This window comes from Emys orbicularis, chromosome 1, assembly GCF_028017835.1.
Source record: "Emys orbicularis isolate rEmyOrb1 chromosome 1, rEmyOrb1.hap1, whole genome shotgun sequence".
Taxonomy (NCBI): Eukaryota; Metazoa; Chordata; order Testudines; family Emydidae; genus Emys; species Emys orbicularis.
In genome coordinates this window covers 108783320-108796891 of record NC_088683.1, presented here as the reverse complement: position 1 = coordinate 108796891, position 13572 = coordinate 108783320, and the positions used below count along the sequence as shown (strand labels likewise).

At 38.8% G+C, this 13572-nt stretch overlaps 1 protein-coding gene across 5 annotated transcripts in view; it reads left to right on the top strand.

The window, feature by feature from the left end:
- Positions 1 to 13572, top strand: part of BRAF (B-Raf proto-oncogene, serine/threonine kinase) — a 119423-nt gene that overhangs the window by 24450 nt on the left and 81401 nt on the right. For 4 of the 5 annotated variants that reach the window (XM_065397595.1, XM_065397593.1, XM_065397592.1 and 1 more), the window contains exon 3: positions 12389 to 12652. The exons of the other annotated variant lie outside the window; for it this stretch is intronic. In XM_065397595.1, the coding sequence (XP_065253667.1) occupies positions 12389 to 12652 (264 nt within the window). The remainder of the gene's footprint in view (positions 1 to 12388; positions 12653 to 13572) is intronic. 5 annotated transcript variants of the gene reach the window in all.

The window sequence follows — 13572 nt, the reverse complement described above, 5'->3', positions numbered from 1 at the left end:
AAAGCTTCAAAAACAGACTCCAACGAGAAATTGCTGAGCTTGAATTGATATGCAAATTAGATACGATCAACTTAGCCATTCCCAGTCTCTATTTAAGCCTGAGCCATTACAAACTATCTCCCCATGTAAGTACTCTCACACTTCTTATCAAACTGTCTGTACTGGGCTAGCTTGATTATCACTTCAAAAGTTTTTTTCCTCTTACTTAATTGGCCTCTCAGAGTTGGTAAGACAACTCCCACCTTTTCATGCTCTCTGTATGTGTATATATATCTCCTCAATATATGTTCCATTCTATGTATCCGAAGAAGTGGGCTTGTAGCCCACGAAAGCTTATGCTCAAATACATTTGTTAGTCTCTAAGGTGCCACAAGTACTCCTGTTCTTTTTGCGGATACAGACTAACACGGCTCCTACTCTGAAACCTGAAAATCTAAGTACACTATATCCACTGGATCACCCTTGTCTACATACTTGTTGACCCCACTCCTAGAATTCCAGTAGATTAGTGAGATATGATTTCCCTTAACAAAAACCATGTTGGCTCTTCCCCAGCAAATCATGTTCATCTATGTGTCTGATAGTTCTGTTCTTTACTACAGTAACTGGCAAATTGGTTGAAACTAAAGTTAGGCTTACTGGCCTGTAATTGCCAGGAGCCCTTTTTAAAAATTGGTGTCACATTAGCTATTCTCCAGTCATTTAGTACAGGAGCTAATTTAAATGATAGGTTACATACCACAGTTGTTAGTTCTGCAATTTCATATTTGAGTTCCTTTAAAATTCTTGGGTGAATACCATCTGGTACTGGTGGCATATTACTGTTTTTAGTTTATCAGTTTATTCCAATCTGGGCCGGTTCTTGAGGTTATTGTCCTAAAAAGAATGGCTCAGGTTTGGGAATCTCCCTCAAATCCTCAGCCATGAAGATAATGCAAAGAATTTATTTAGTTTCTCTGGAATGGCCTTATCTTCCTTGAGTGCTCCTTTAGCATCTTGATTGTCCAATGGACCCACTGGTTTAGCAGGCTTCTTGCTTCTGATGTACTTAATTTTTTTTTTTTTTTTTGCTGTTACTTTTTGAGTCTTTGGCTAGTTGTTCTTGAAATTCTTTTTAGGCCTTCCTGATTATATTTTTATACTTCAGTTGCCAGAGTTTATGCTCCTTTCTATTTTCCTCAATAGGATTTAACTTCCACTTTTTAAAGGTTGCTTTAGTGTCTCTAAACTGCTTCTTTTACTTTGTTTAGCCATGATGGCACTGTTTTGGTGGTCTTACTATGTTTTTTAATTTGGATGGTAGTGTCAAGTTTTCAATTTACTTTTGGATTGGTTAATACAGAAAGAAGAGATGAATAAACATTGTATTGTTTTGCCTTGGAGAAGCTGCAAGAGCTTCTTGAGATTCTATAGCACACTTTGGTAGCATTCTGTATCACAGCCACTAAAAAACTGCACTCTGGAATTAAAAATATCTGTTCTTAAAGTGGTGGAAAGACAACAATTGCTGAAGTGCTGTTTCCCCAAATGTGCAGTGTATGATTAGCTGTGATTGGCAACTTAAAAGGTGGCTGATCATATTGTGAGCACCTTAAAGGAAAATTGATTGTTAGACCTGGTATATGCACTTTCAGGACTTACATTTTTATTTTTTAAAATCCTCAAAATAAGAACTAGTGTCACTTTTGACACTAGCAACAAGACTGATGATAGGTTTCAGAGTAGCAGCAGTGTTAGTCTGTATCCGCAAAAAGAACAGGAGTACTTGTAGCACCTTAGAGACTTACAAATTTATTAGAGCATAAGCTTTCATGGGCTACAGCCCACTTCTTCGGATGCATAGAATGGAACATATATTGAGGATATATATATATATATATATATACACATACAGAGAGCATGAAAAGGTGGGAGTTGTCTTACCAACTCTGAGAGGCCAATTAAGTAAGTGGAAAAAAAACTTTTGAAGTGATAATCAAGATAGCCCAGTACAGACAGTTTGATAAGAGGTGTGAGAATACTTACAAGGGGAGATAGATTCAATGTTTGTAATGGCTCAGCCATTCCCAGTCCTTATTCAAGCCTAAGTTGATTGTATCTAGTTTGCATATCAATTCCAGCTCAGCAGTCTCTCCTTGGAGTCTGTTTTTGAAGCTTTTCTGTTGTAAAATAGCCACCCGCAGGTCTGTCATTGAATGACCAGACAGGTTAGTGTTCTCCCACTGCTTTTTGAGTATTATGATTCCTGATGTCAGATTTGTGTCCACTAATTCTTTTGCGTTGAGACTGTCCGGTTTGGCCAATGTACATGGCAGAGGGGCATTGCTGGCACATGATGGCATATATCACATTGGTAGATGTGCAGGTGAACGAGCCCCTGATGGTATGGCTGATATGATTAGGTCCTATGATGATGTCACTTGAATAGATATGTGGACAGAGTTGGCATTGGGCTTTGTTGCAAGGATAGGTTCCTGGGTCAGTGTTTTTGTTCAGTGATGTGTGGTTGCTGGTGAGTATTTGCTTCAGGTTGGGGGGTTGTCTGTAAGCGAGGACAGGTCTGTCTCCCAAGATCTGTGAGAGTGATTATCACTTCAAAAGCTTTTTTTCTCTTACTTAATTGGCCTCTCAGAGTTGGTAAGACAACTCCCACCTGTTCATGCTCTCTGTATGTGTGTATATATATCTCCTCAATATATGTTCCATTCTATGCATCCGAAGAAGTGGGCTGTAGCCCACGAAAGCTTATGCTCAAATAAATTTGTTAGTCTCTAAGGTGCCACAAGTACTCCTGTTCTTTTTGAAGACTGATGATCTACAGCGACTGAAGAGGTAATGTGACATTGATGCAAAAGGAGACTTCAGGGAGGAAATAGATAAACTACAGACCTATAAGTTCAAATTTGGTATTAAAAACATTTTAGTTTTTGATTATGGAGAAGCTAACCATATATACAGGTACAGAAAGGTCAAAAGCAGTCAGCTTGGATTTATTAAAGGAGAGGCCAAGCTTAAAAATCCAATTAATTTATTTAAGCAAGTGATAATGAGCCAACGAAGGTGAAGCAGTAGACCTATTTTGTTTATTCACTTAATGTTTCTATGAGCCCAGATTTACAGTACTGTATAAGTGACAGTATGCAAGGATGGCAGAGAAAGGCTTTTGGAAGTTTAAAGAATTGAGATAGCAGTAGTAACCTGCCAGAATATAGTAGTTCTGTAAATGGGTACAGATTAGGTTGGAGCAGGGGTTCTCAAACTGGGGGTCGGGACCCCTCAGGGTCATGAGGTTATTACATGCGGGGGTCGCAAGCTGTCAGCCTCCACCCCAAACCCCGCTTTGCCTCCAGCATTTATAATGGTGTCAAATATATAAAAAAGTGTGTTTAATTTATAAGGGGGGGTCGCATTCAGAGACTTACTATGTGAAAGGGGTCACCAGTACAAAAGTTTGAGAACCACTGGATTGGAGGGTGTTGCTAAGGGTTTTTTAGGGATCACATCTACGCCTGCTCTTTCAAACTATTATACCAATACCCTGAATTAATTGTTACAGAAAACCTAGTTTGCAAATGTACACCCAGTATGAAAAGGAGAGAGCTAATCAAAATATAGGAAGAGGACTAAATGGTTTTATGGCTTTCATTTTTGTTTGGGGGAATCTTCTTCCCTCCCAATTCCTTCTATTGAGAGACAATCTAGAATTACAAGGATGGAGGTGGGGTTGACTTTTCAGATAGCATAATTTCTCATCTCCCTTTCTGGGTCTCTCCAAACTTTTGCTTTTCTGTATTAGGGAGTTTTGCCATTGACTTAAATAGGGCTAGGATTTAATTTCAGGTTTCTACATAACTCAGTGTCTTCAGGAACCCACAGGTTTACTTAACAAGATAACTTTTCTCTGCTGTAGATACAGCATGTAAATTGTAGATACAGAGAGTAAGGTTGAAAAGAACTGGAATTGCTGGATCCCAGATCATTTCATATTGCTTCTTGGACTACCAGGAAAGTACTACCATGCAGGGGCAGGGGCACAGTGATGCTGAGTTATTGTGTGGTATTCTCCCGTTTGGGTGAGTGTAGGAATAAATACCAGACTCGTATAAATCTTCACTGAACTTAAACCCATGACCCTGACAAACACACTCAATGGGTAAAATGGATTGGGACAAAAATCTGAGTGTCTAAAGTTAGGCTCCTAAATCATATTTAGTTTGTTAAATAAAAATATCCTGGCTATCAACAATGCTTGACCCCTGCAGCTCCCATTTAGTTTGGTGGCATTTGGGGGTTCTCAGTGCTTTTAAAATCAGGCCATTTTTGTTTAGAAGCCCAACTTGAAGGTCCCAGATCTGGAAACCATGTCATAAACTCTGAACGTTCACACACTTCAGGGCTCTGATCTGGTCTCTACCTACTTGAGATGAGACTTAGTTTCTCACCAAAAGTCACTACTCCTGCTAGGCAAAACCCATCTTTTTCCACTTGACATTTCAGATTAACTTTTTGAACACTTTTATCTTCTTGACATTTCTTGTTCCTTAGAAAAGTAGTAATAGAATGAGTAAAGTCTGATTATGGCCCAGGAAAGTGACTCTATAAAATGTACATTAGAATTCTTTTATTTGTTGGCATTCACTTCTGTGTAAAGTTAGAAAATTCTTATGTGATTTGTAAGCTGAATTAAGACTACCACAAATCAAGACACTCTTTATAAAACTTCTCAAATTATCACCAACAGCAAAGATTCTGGAAGTAGCATTTTGCTGGCACTTCTGCAGAATATAATGCAGTTTGCTGTTTTGTGGATATATTGATTCTCGTGAACTCTCACTAGTAAATTTATTTTGTCAAATAGGTAACTACGTTTAAGTTTAAGAGGTTTTACTTTTTCACCTGTATTGATTGTGGGAGGGGATGGGGTAGGCAGCTATATTATGGTGTGTGAATGTATACACCCCATATAAAACACACCAACTGTGTGTAACATTTTGGATATGCTCTCTAATTAGCCTGTTTAAAGGGTGTAGTAAATACATTTAAAGCTGTTGCAGCTTCATTAGTATTCTCACTTCTGTTATATCTTTTGTATATATAAATGAACTTGCTGTAATGTCTCAGATAACAATAGTGTTCTCTATCATGTGGAAACTTCAAAGCAAAGGATTAGCCCTTTAAATGAAGGGCTTAGGGGCAGTGGCAGAGTGGCTAATGGGAACAAGGATATGGAAGTAGACATTACCACATCTGAGATGGAAGTCAGGCTCAAACTGCTTAGTGGGACTAAATCGTGGGGGGGACAACGACAGATAATCACCATTTTATCACACACACACACACACACACACACACACACACACACCCCCTACCTATCGTATAGAGCTGGAAGGGACCTTGAAAGGTCATCGAGTCCTGCCTTCACTAGCAGGACCAAGTACTGATTTTGCCCCAGATCCCTAAGTGGCCCCCTCAAGGATTGAGCTCACAACCCTGGGTTTAGCGGGCCAACGCTCAAACCACTGAGCTATCCGTTCTCCCATAATCCAGGAAATTAAAGGAATTGGCACATGAAGTTGCAAACTCAATAGCAAACATTTTGAATGAATTTGTGAACTTGGGGGTCATACCCATGACTGGAGAAATGCTAATATAGTACCTATTTTTAAGAAAGGGGAGAAAAAGTGATCCAGGAAACTACAGGCCTGTTAGTTTGACCTCAATTGTATGCAAGGTCTTGGAACAAATTTTGAAAGAGAGCGTAGTTAAGGACCTAGAGGTAAACGGTAATTGGCATAAAATACAACATGATTTTACAAAAGGTAGATTGTACCAGACCAACCTGATCTCCTTCTTTGAAAGTTAACAGATTTTTGTAGACAAAGGAAATGCAGTAGATCTAATCTACCTGGATTTCAGTAAGGCATTTGATACAGTTCCACATGGGAAATTATTAGTTAAATTGGAGAAGATGGGGATTAATATGAGAATTGAAAGGTGGATAAGGAACTGGTTAAAGGGGAGACTATGATGGGTCATACTGAAAGGTGAACTGCCAGGCTGGAGGGAGGTTACTAGTGGAGTTCCGCAGGGATTGGTCTTGGGACCAATCTTATTTAACATATTTTTATGAGTGACCTTGGCACAAAAAGTGGGAGTGTGCTAATAAAATTTGCAGATGACACAAAGTTGGGAGGTATTGCCAATGTAGAGAAGGATCGAAATATCATACAAGAAGATCGGGATGACCTTAAAAATTGGAGTAATAGAAATGGGATGAAATTTAATAGTGCAAAGTGCAAGGTCATGCACTTAGGGACTGACTAAACAAGTATTTTTGCTATGAGCTATTATCAGTTGGAAGCAGCAGAGGAGGAGAAATACCTGGGTGTATTGGTTGATCACAAGATGACTGACCCACCAATGTGACATAACTATGAGAAGGGCTGCTAATGCAGTCCTAGGATGCATGAGGCGAGGTATTTCCAGTGCAGACAGGGGAGTGTTAGTACCATTATACAAGGCACTGGTAAGACCTCATCTGGAATACTATGTGCAGTTCTGATCTCCTATGTTTAAGAAAGATGAATTCAAAGTGTAAAAGGTGAAGAGAAGGGCTACTAGAATGATCCGAGGAATGGAAACCTGCCTTATGAGAGGAGACTCAGAGCTTGACTTGTTTAGTCTAACCACAAGAAGGCTAAGGGGAGATAGGATTGCTCTCTATAAATACATCAGAGGGATAAATGCCAGGGAGGGAGAGGAGTTATTTACGGTAATTGCCAATGTGGACACAAGAACAAATGGATATAAACTGGTCATCCACAAGTTTAGGCTTGAAATTAGACAAAGGTTTCTAACCATCAGAGGAGTGAGGTTCTGGAACAGCCTTCCAAAGGGAGTAGTGGGGACAAAAAAACCTAACTGGCTTCAAGACTGAGCTTCAGTTTATGGAGGGGATGGTATGATTTTACTGCCTACGATGGCATGTAGCCAGTCTGTGACTGCTAACAGCAGATATCTCCAACGGCCAGTGATGGGACTAGTATAAATGATGGATTCTATGTATCTTGAAGTCTTTAAATCATGATCTGAGTATTTCAGTAACTCAGCTAGAAGTTAGGGGTCTGTATTACAGGAGTGGGTGGGTGAGCCTCTGTGACCTGCAATGTGCAGGATGTCAGACTAGATGATCATGTTTGACCCATCTCACCTTAAAGTCTGAGTCTAAATATTATAACATTTTCATTTAATTGTGTAAAATACAGTAGAATCTCACAGATTCATACTAACTGGGAGCCCCATCCCCATCGTGAATTACTTATGCTGTGAACTAGTGAGCAAATGAGCATAATATATCAAGAACAATGTTTTATCAAATGCACTTCATTTATATGGACTACTGTCTAATTCAAATTTAGTAATATTTTGGTAGTATTAGCAGCATAACATCAGTGTGCAGGGGCCAACCAAAAACAGGGCCCCTTTTGCTAGGCATTGTACAAACAGAATTATACACTGTCCATGTGCCAAAGACCTTACAGTCTAAATCAAGAAGATGCCCACAGAGTAAAGGAAAGGGATATAACATACAAGCAGACTGATAGTTGTTAATTCTATTACTTTTTTTTTTTTTTTAAGTCTTTTCTGCAGTAGGGTTGTGTTAAGAGGAGATTCTCTAAATGGAAAAACAAAGGTAGGAAGGAGGAACATGGGATCCGGGCAGGAGATGATAGGGCAAGAGTGCAGGAAAGAGGCAAGCATAGAGGGCAGCTGGATAGAGGCTCATGTGAAGTTTTTGAGGGAGAGGGCTGTAGTAAATAGCCAGTCAGCAAAGGGGATAGTGTCCAGATTAGACTGCTTTCTAACAGTTTTCAGTGACCTCTTTAGTGTTCAACAGTCCCTCCTGCAGTACCTGCTGAGGCTGCTTCTTCTGTGTATCCCTGCTGGCTTGAATTTCTGTTCTGACACCTTCATGATGTACAAGTAAATGTAGTGAAAATATGGTTGAATATTGGGTAGAAAAAAATGTAGTTTTAGGAATAGTTTGCACTTACATAGCACCTTCCATCAAGTAGCCTAAAGCACTTTACAAGCACAAATTTATTTCCAAAACCCCGGAAGGGTTCAAGGGGAAGTATTACCTCTCTTACAGATGGAGGAAACTTAGGCCAAGGGTGGTTATGCAATTACTCACATAGCTGTGAATTTGGATACCAGTAATGTCATGCTTTATTGAAAATTCTGCTTTCAGAGAAGATCCAAGGATGTCATGCTTGGGGAGGGTTTCTATCTCGTGCTTCAGTAAAATGTTGAGTGTCTTTCAGATTCTTCTTTTCTGAGAAATTTAAGTTCTGTTGCTAGTTTTTACCTGTCAGAGAATAAACAGCTTGCATCCATTTCTGTAACACGTCAGTCTCTGAAATGGTTATCCACATTTCTGTCATAACAAGATTAGATTACCGAAATTCCCTGTAGGTTGGCTTGCGTAATAAGGTTTTCCACAAACTCCAGCTGGTGCAGAACACAGGTGCCAGGTTCCTTGTGAAAAGGGGGTGATCTGAACATGCTTCACCAGCTTTAGTTGCTGGATAAGCATAAAGGCTTTAAAAACTGCAGTTTTTAATCTCCAAGTGCTACATGTCCTCAATCTTGCACAGTCCACTGTTCTACATTTATTTTCTTGGCTGTATATGGAGCTAAACACAAATATTAAACTTGTTTTGTAGCAGAATACTGCTTGCTTCCATTGGAAAAGCAAAAACGTAACAGTTTTCAACCTAATTTTTTTTTGATATTTTATAAAACCCTATTACAATTTTAACTCTGCTCATTACGTTGACAGAATATTCAGTTAACTAGGCCTTCCTTACAATACAGTGGAGATGATCTAAGACTCCATTTTAAATAACTTAAATAAGCATTACTTTTTCATCAACTAAATCAACCACTATAAGCAAAAGGAGCAGAAATCAATTTTGACTATTAAGGCTTTGTCTGGATTGTCTAGATTTTTTTTTTTTTTTTTTTTTTAAGGGCCATTGGTGTAGCTGCGCCAATGCAACTCCCCAGTATAGACAGACAAAGTTTCTATTTGTGTCAGTGCAGTTTATCACAACTTTCAATAGAGGGTGAATCCTCTTCTTCTAACTGATGTTTAACATAGGTCAGTCAACCTTTCTGTTGTAATACAGTAGTCGTATATCTTTACCCAAATGAAGTACAGTAGGAGGATTTTTGTTTTTTTCCAGTATGGTGCAACTGTGCAGCTGACTGTTACATGTACTATAGCAATCAGTCAAAACCCATATGTCTCCAAAACATTTTGGCTTTGACAAAATGAAATTAAATTGAAAATGTTCTGACCAGCTCTCCGTTCTGTTATTGCTTCTTGCTTACACAAGGGATTGACTTTTAAACAAACTGCTAAAATCCAGTCATGGATATCTAGTTGTGTGACATGTTTTTGCTGTTTCTGTTTATTACTCTTTGACTAACAGTTTAAAGTCTAACAGGCTCTGTTCCCGTTCCCATTAAAGTTAATGAGTTTTTTCCATTGACTTTGGTGGGAAGGAGCCCAAAGTTAGTTTACCAATGTCTGTCACTTACATTCAAGTGACTTATCTATAAAGTATAACTTAGGTTTGCAATAGTAATATCTTAGGTTGCCAAAATAAACATTCTGCGTATTTTGAAAAGTATGTGTAATTTTGTCCAGGAACTAAGTAAAACCCACAAATATCTTGCAGCAATGTGATACTGTGTATGTTACAAAACATTATTTGAGCTAATGTTTATGAAAAAAGGAAGTAAGAATAGATTTGGAAAAGTATATTGGCAAAACTATAGTAGAAGCTTGTGACTTTTAACATTTGTTTGGCTTAAGATAATTCTCTGCGTATAATTTACTGGAATTATATATGGAAAAACATTCTCCTTTCCTGGAAGTAGGAGAGAAACTTGTATTAAAAGCTGATCTTCTATAGACAGAGCCAAATTCTTCCCTCAGTTACACCTGAGTAAATCTGGAGTAACGGTTTTTGACAATGGAATATAATTTAGGGCAGAATTTGGTGTCCGTTTGTGAAGCGCTAGACCCTTTCTGGTGTATAAAGATTCTATCATTTCCTTTTCAGTTTTTCTGGGTTCTCTTTGAGATTTAGTATTTGAATTTGATTGTTTTTTCTCACAATTTTTCTTAATCCCACAGTGAAGTCATAATTCTTTGTCAGTCTATTGGCATAGAAATGATGTCACAAATTCAGAGCACATCTCCATCTTGAACAGTTGGTAAAGGCTGATAATGAGGAAGAGGAAGACTGTTTGCTCAATAAAGGCAGAGTGGTTAGCTGAACCTGCAAATGCAGTTGTGAAGGAGAAATACAAAAATGACAAAATGGAGTGCTTATGACAGGCTCATTGAAAGTGTTAATTTTTCTCTCCAGTGAATGCTAATGGCTTCTCCACACATGGGCGTTGGACTCCAAAATCTTTAAGATGTTGTTAGTTCAGTTGTAAAACATTTCTAATAATAAAAAAATTAAGACCAGTTCAGCACATTAAAATTACTATAAAATCAATTGGAGGAAGTTTATAGCTAGAAAACATTGCGTATGAAAAGCATGAGAAAGACAAATGGATTTAAGTTGGAAATTTTTTAATGTTTCTATAACAAGGAAGCCCCTCTAATAGTCAAAGCAGGCAGTATGCACCTTGACATCAGTCTTGATTTCTTGTGTGGAGGATAAAGGGGAAAACTTCTGCCCTCTTCAGCTATTTAGATGGCAAGCTCTTGGGGGCAGAGATCTATCTTAGTTTGTCTGTAAAATGCAGCGCATACACTTGTGTATACTTTTTTAAACCTCCAAACTCAGAGAGTCATTGCAACTAATCTGAAAGTTTAATGTTCGTATTAACTAACACACCCAACAGAAACACTTCTGGTGAGCTGGCTGCAGAGTTCAACATTCTAGATGAAGAAAAAGCTAGGCTATTGATAGTATATGTTTTGGTTGAAAATGAGTCTGATTGCAGGTATCATATTTGTTCTGTGGGTTTCTTGTCTTCATCTGGCTGGAAAATCCACAGCACAATGAGTGATTTTTCCTTTCTTGTGTCTGTGTATTAAAACATTTTTTTATCGCCAGACTTAAAAACTGTTCTATTCAAAGGATAGTGTGCTGTTTTTCAACTAAGGGACACTGTCAAATAGTTTTGGATTCAAATTTTGAGCCAGCTTTAATTATCTGGTGGAAATACACTGGATTCAAAATATTTAACTTGTCACACAGTTACCAAATACCATCTTTTAAAAATTGTTTTACGTCCTGGCAATTGTTTGTCCTGCTGAAAAGTCCTTCAACTTGAGTGCACTTTGCTAATTAAAACGGTGTTTTAAGAGCTGTACTGGCATCCTTGATAATGTAAGAGGGGAGGGATGATGAGGAGTAAACAGGGTAGCTTGTCAGCCAGCAATGATGAAAAATATGAGATCAAAACAGGAGGCAAAGAAATGCTATTCATGAACCCCTGAAGGGGCATAACAACGTAGAGTGAAAATAAGAATTTTTTTTTAATTGACACTTTAAAAAAAGAGAGAACCATGTTTAATTTAGTGCACAACTAGTCTTAGGGAACTGGGCTGTAGTTATTAGCAACTTTTATTCTGTAGTTATTAGCAACTTTTCAAGTTATAATTTCTCCATGAGGATGAAATACTAAAATGTGTATACTAGAGATGAAAACTTCTGTTTCCCCCTTCATTCTTACACTGCATATGTTTGGTTTTGGTTCCAATGGAGTAATCAGTTTGTAGCAGAGTTCAGTGAAGTAACCAGCAAACTTTAATATATGGAGATATACCTATCTCAGAGGGACCCTGAAAGGTCATAGAATCCAGCCCCCTGCCTTCACTAGCAGGACCAAGTACTGATTTTGCCCCAGATCTCTAAGTGGCCCCCTCAAGGATTGAACTCACAACCTTGGGTTTAGCAGGCCAATGCTCAAACCACTGAGCTATCCCTCCCACCATTAAAGCTCATTACTTAAGTTACCTGTTTTAGGTACAACAGTATCTTTGGAGCATTTAATTTGGAGTTGATCGTCATGATGGTTTTTATATCCCATCAAAAGATGAGGTATTGGTTCAGTATCGGCTTGGCTTAACAAATCAGTAGCAATGTTCTGTATTTCCTGTCCCCCGCGCGAGCCCCCCCCCCCCCCCCCCCCCCCCCCCCCCGTCTCCTATCCCAGAACTTATCAGGCCTAATTTTGTGTAACTTGAATCTTCTGTAATTACAGCCTAAAATGTTATGGCTACAAATTCACACTCAATGCAGCTTATGCATCCAAGATGCCTAACTGATTTTAAATCACTTTTTCCCCTCTACAGGCCTATGAAGAGTACACCAGCAAGCTAGATGCTCTACAACAAAGAGAACAGCAGTTATTGGAATCCATGGGGAATGGAACTGATTTCTCTGTCTCCAGCTCAGCTTCAACAGACACAGTTACATCATCTTCCTCCTCTAGCCTCTCTGTAGCACCTTCATCCCTTTCAGTTTATCAGAACCCCACAGATATGTCACGGAATAACCCCAAGTCTCCACAAAAACCTATTGTTAGAGTCTTCCTACCCAACAAACAGAGGACAGTGGTGAGTCAGCCTGCATACGTGCTCATAACCTTAATTTTTTGTGCATCTGTCCCCCTCTTTCCATGTTTTTGAATCAAACCTGAAAGCCAAAAAATGTATCTGTGGATGTATGAAAGCAAAAAGTGTAATGTAATTCTTGTATTCTGCCAAAGTCTGTTGGTTATTTCAACTTTGCTACACATGCTGCTTTGTACAGTGTTAACACTGAGGAGATTGATTCTGTTATGTGCAACAAAAGAGGTAAAACTTTAACTTCTTCAAGCATGATACAAAAATGGATGCTTAGAATAGTTTTCAAAAATTAAATCTAGGTCAATGAAACAAATATAGTCAGCATAGCTATTTCCCAGACTTAGTTTTGAGTAGTATTGTTTCACTGTATATTTATTCTGGGTGTTGGAGATTAGTGTTATATTTCCATGTAATGTGTATTGCAGGTAACACATTGGTTTTCAGACTGGTCTCTGAACTGCTGGTGGTTTACAAACACATGGAGGTCATAGTGGTGGTGGTTCTTTGCCTCCAGTTACTTCTACAAGGCATTCCAGGCTCTTCATTACCAAGAGCAGCCTTGGCAGCAGTGAAAGCAGGAAGGGAGCAGGAAGGAAACAAGATAGTGGAGCCAGCCTCTTTTGCATCCACTTGGCTATTGCTACATAGAAGTGTAGTAGGTGAGGAACTGGCTATCCTGAGACTGTAGCTGCCTGGACCTGCTAATGTAACTGGAATCGCTCATTGTAGAGAAATGTCCAAGGGAGTGGAAAACAAGTACTTGGGTTGTATCTCCAAGGGAGAGGAGGGCCAGACATCAGGGAAGCATGTGTCTGAGGTACAGAGAAACAAAACAGATGGGGGGAGAATAAGTACAGAACAAATGTACACAGTTCATAAAGGGGCAATTGTCAACTTATATTTCAGGT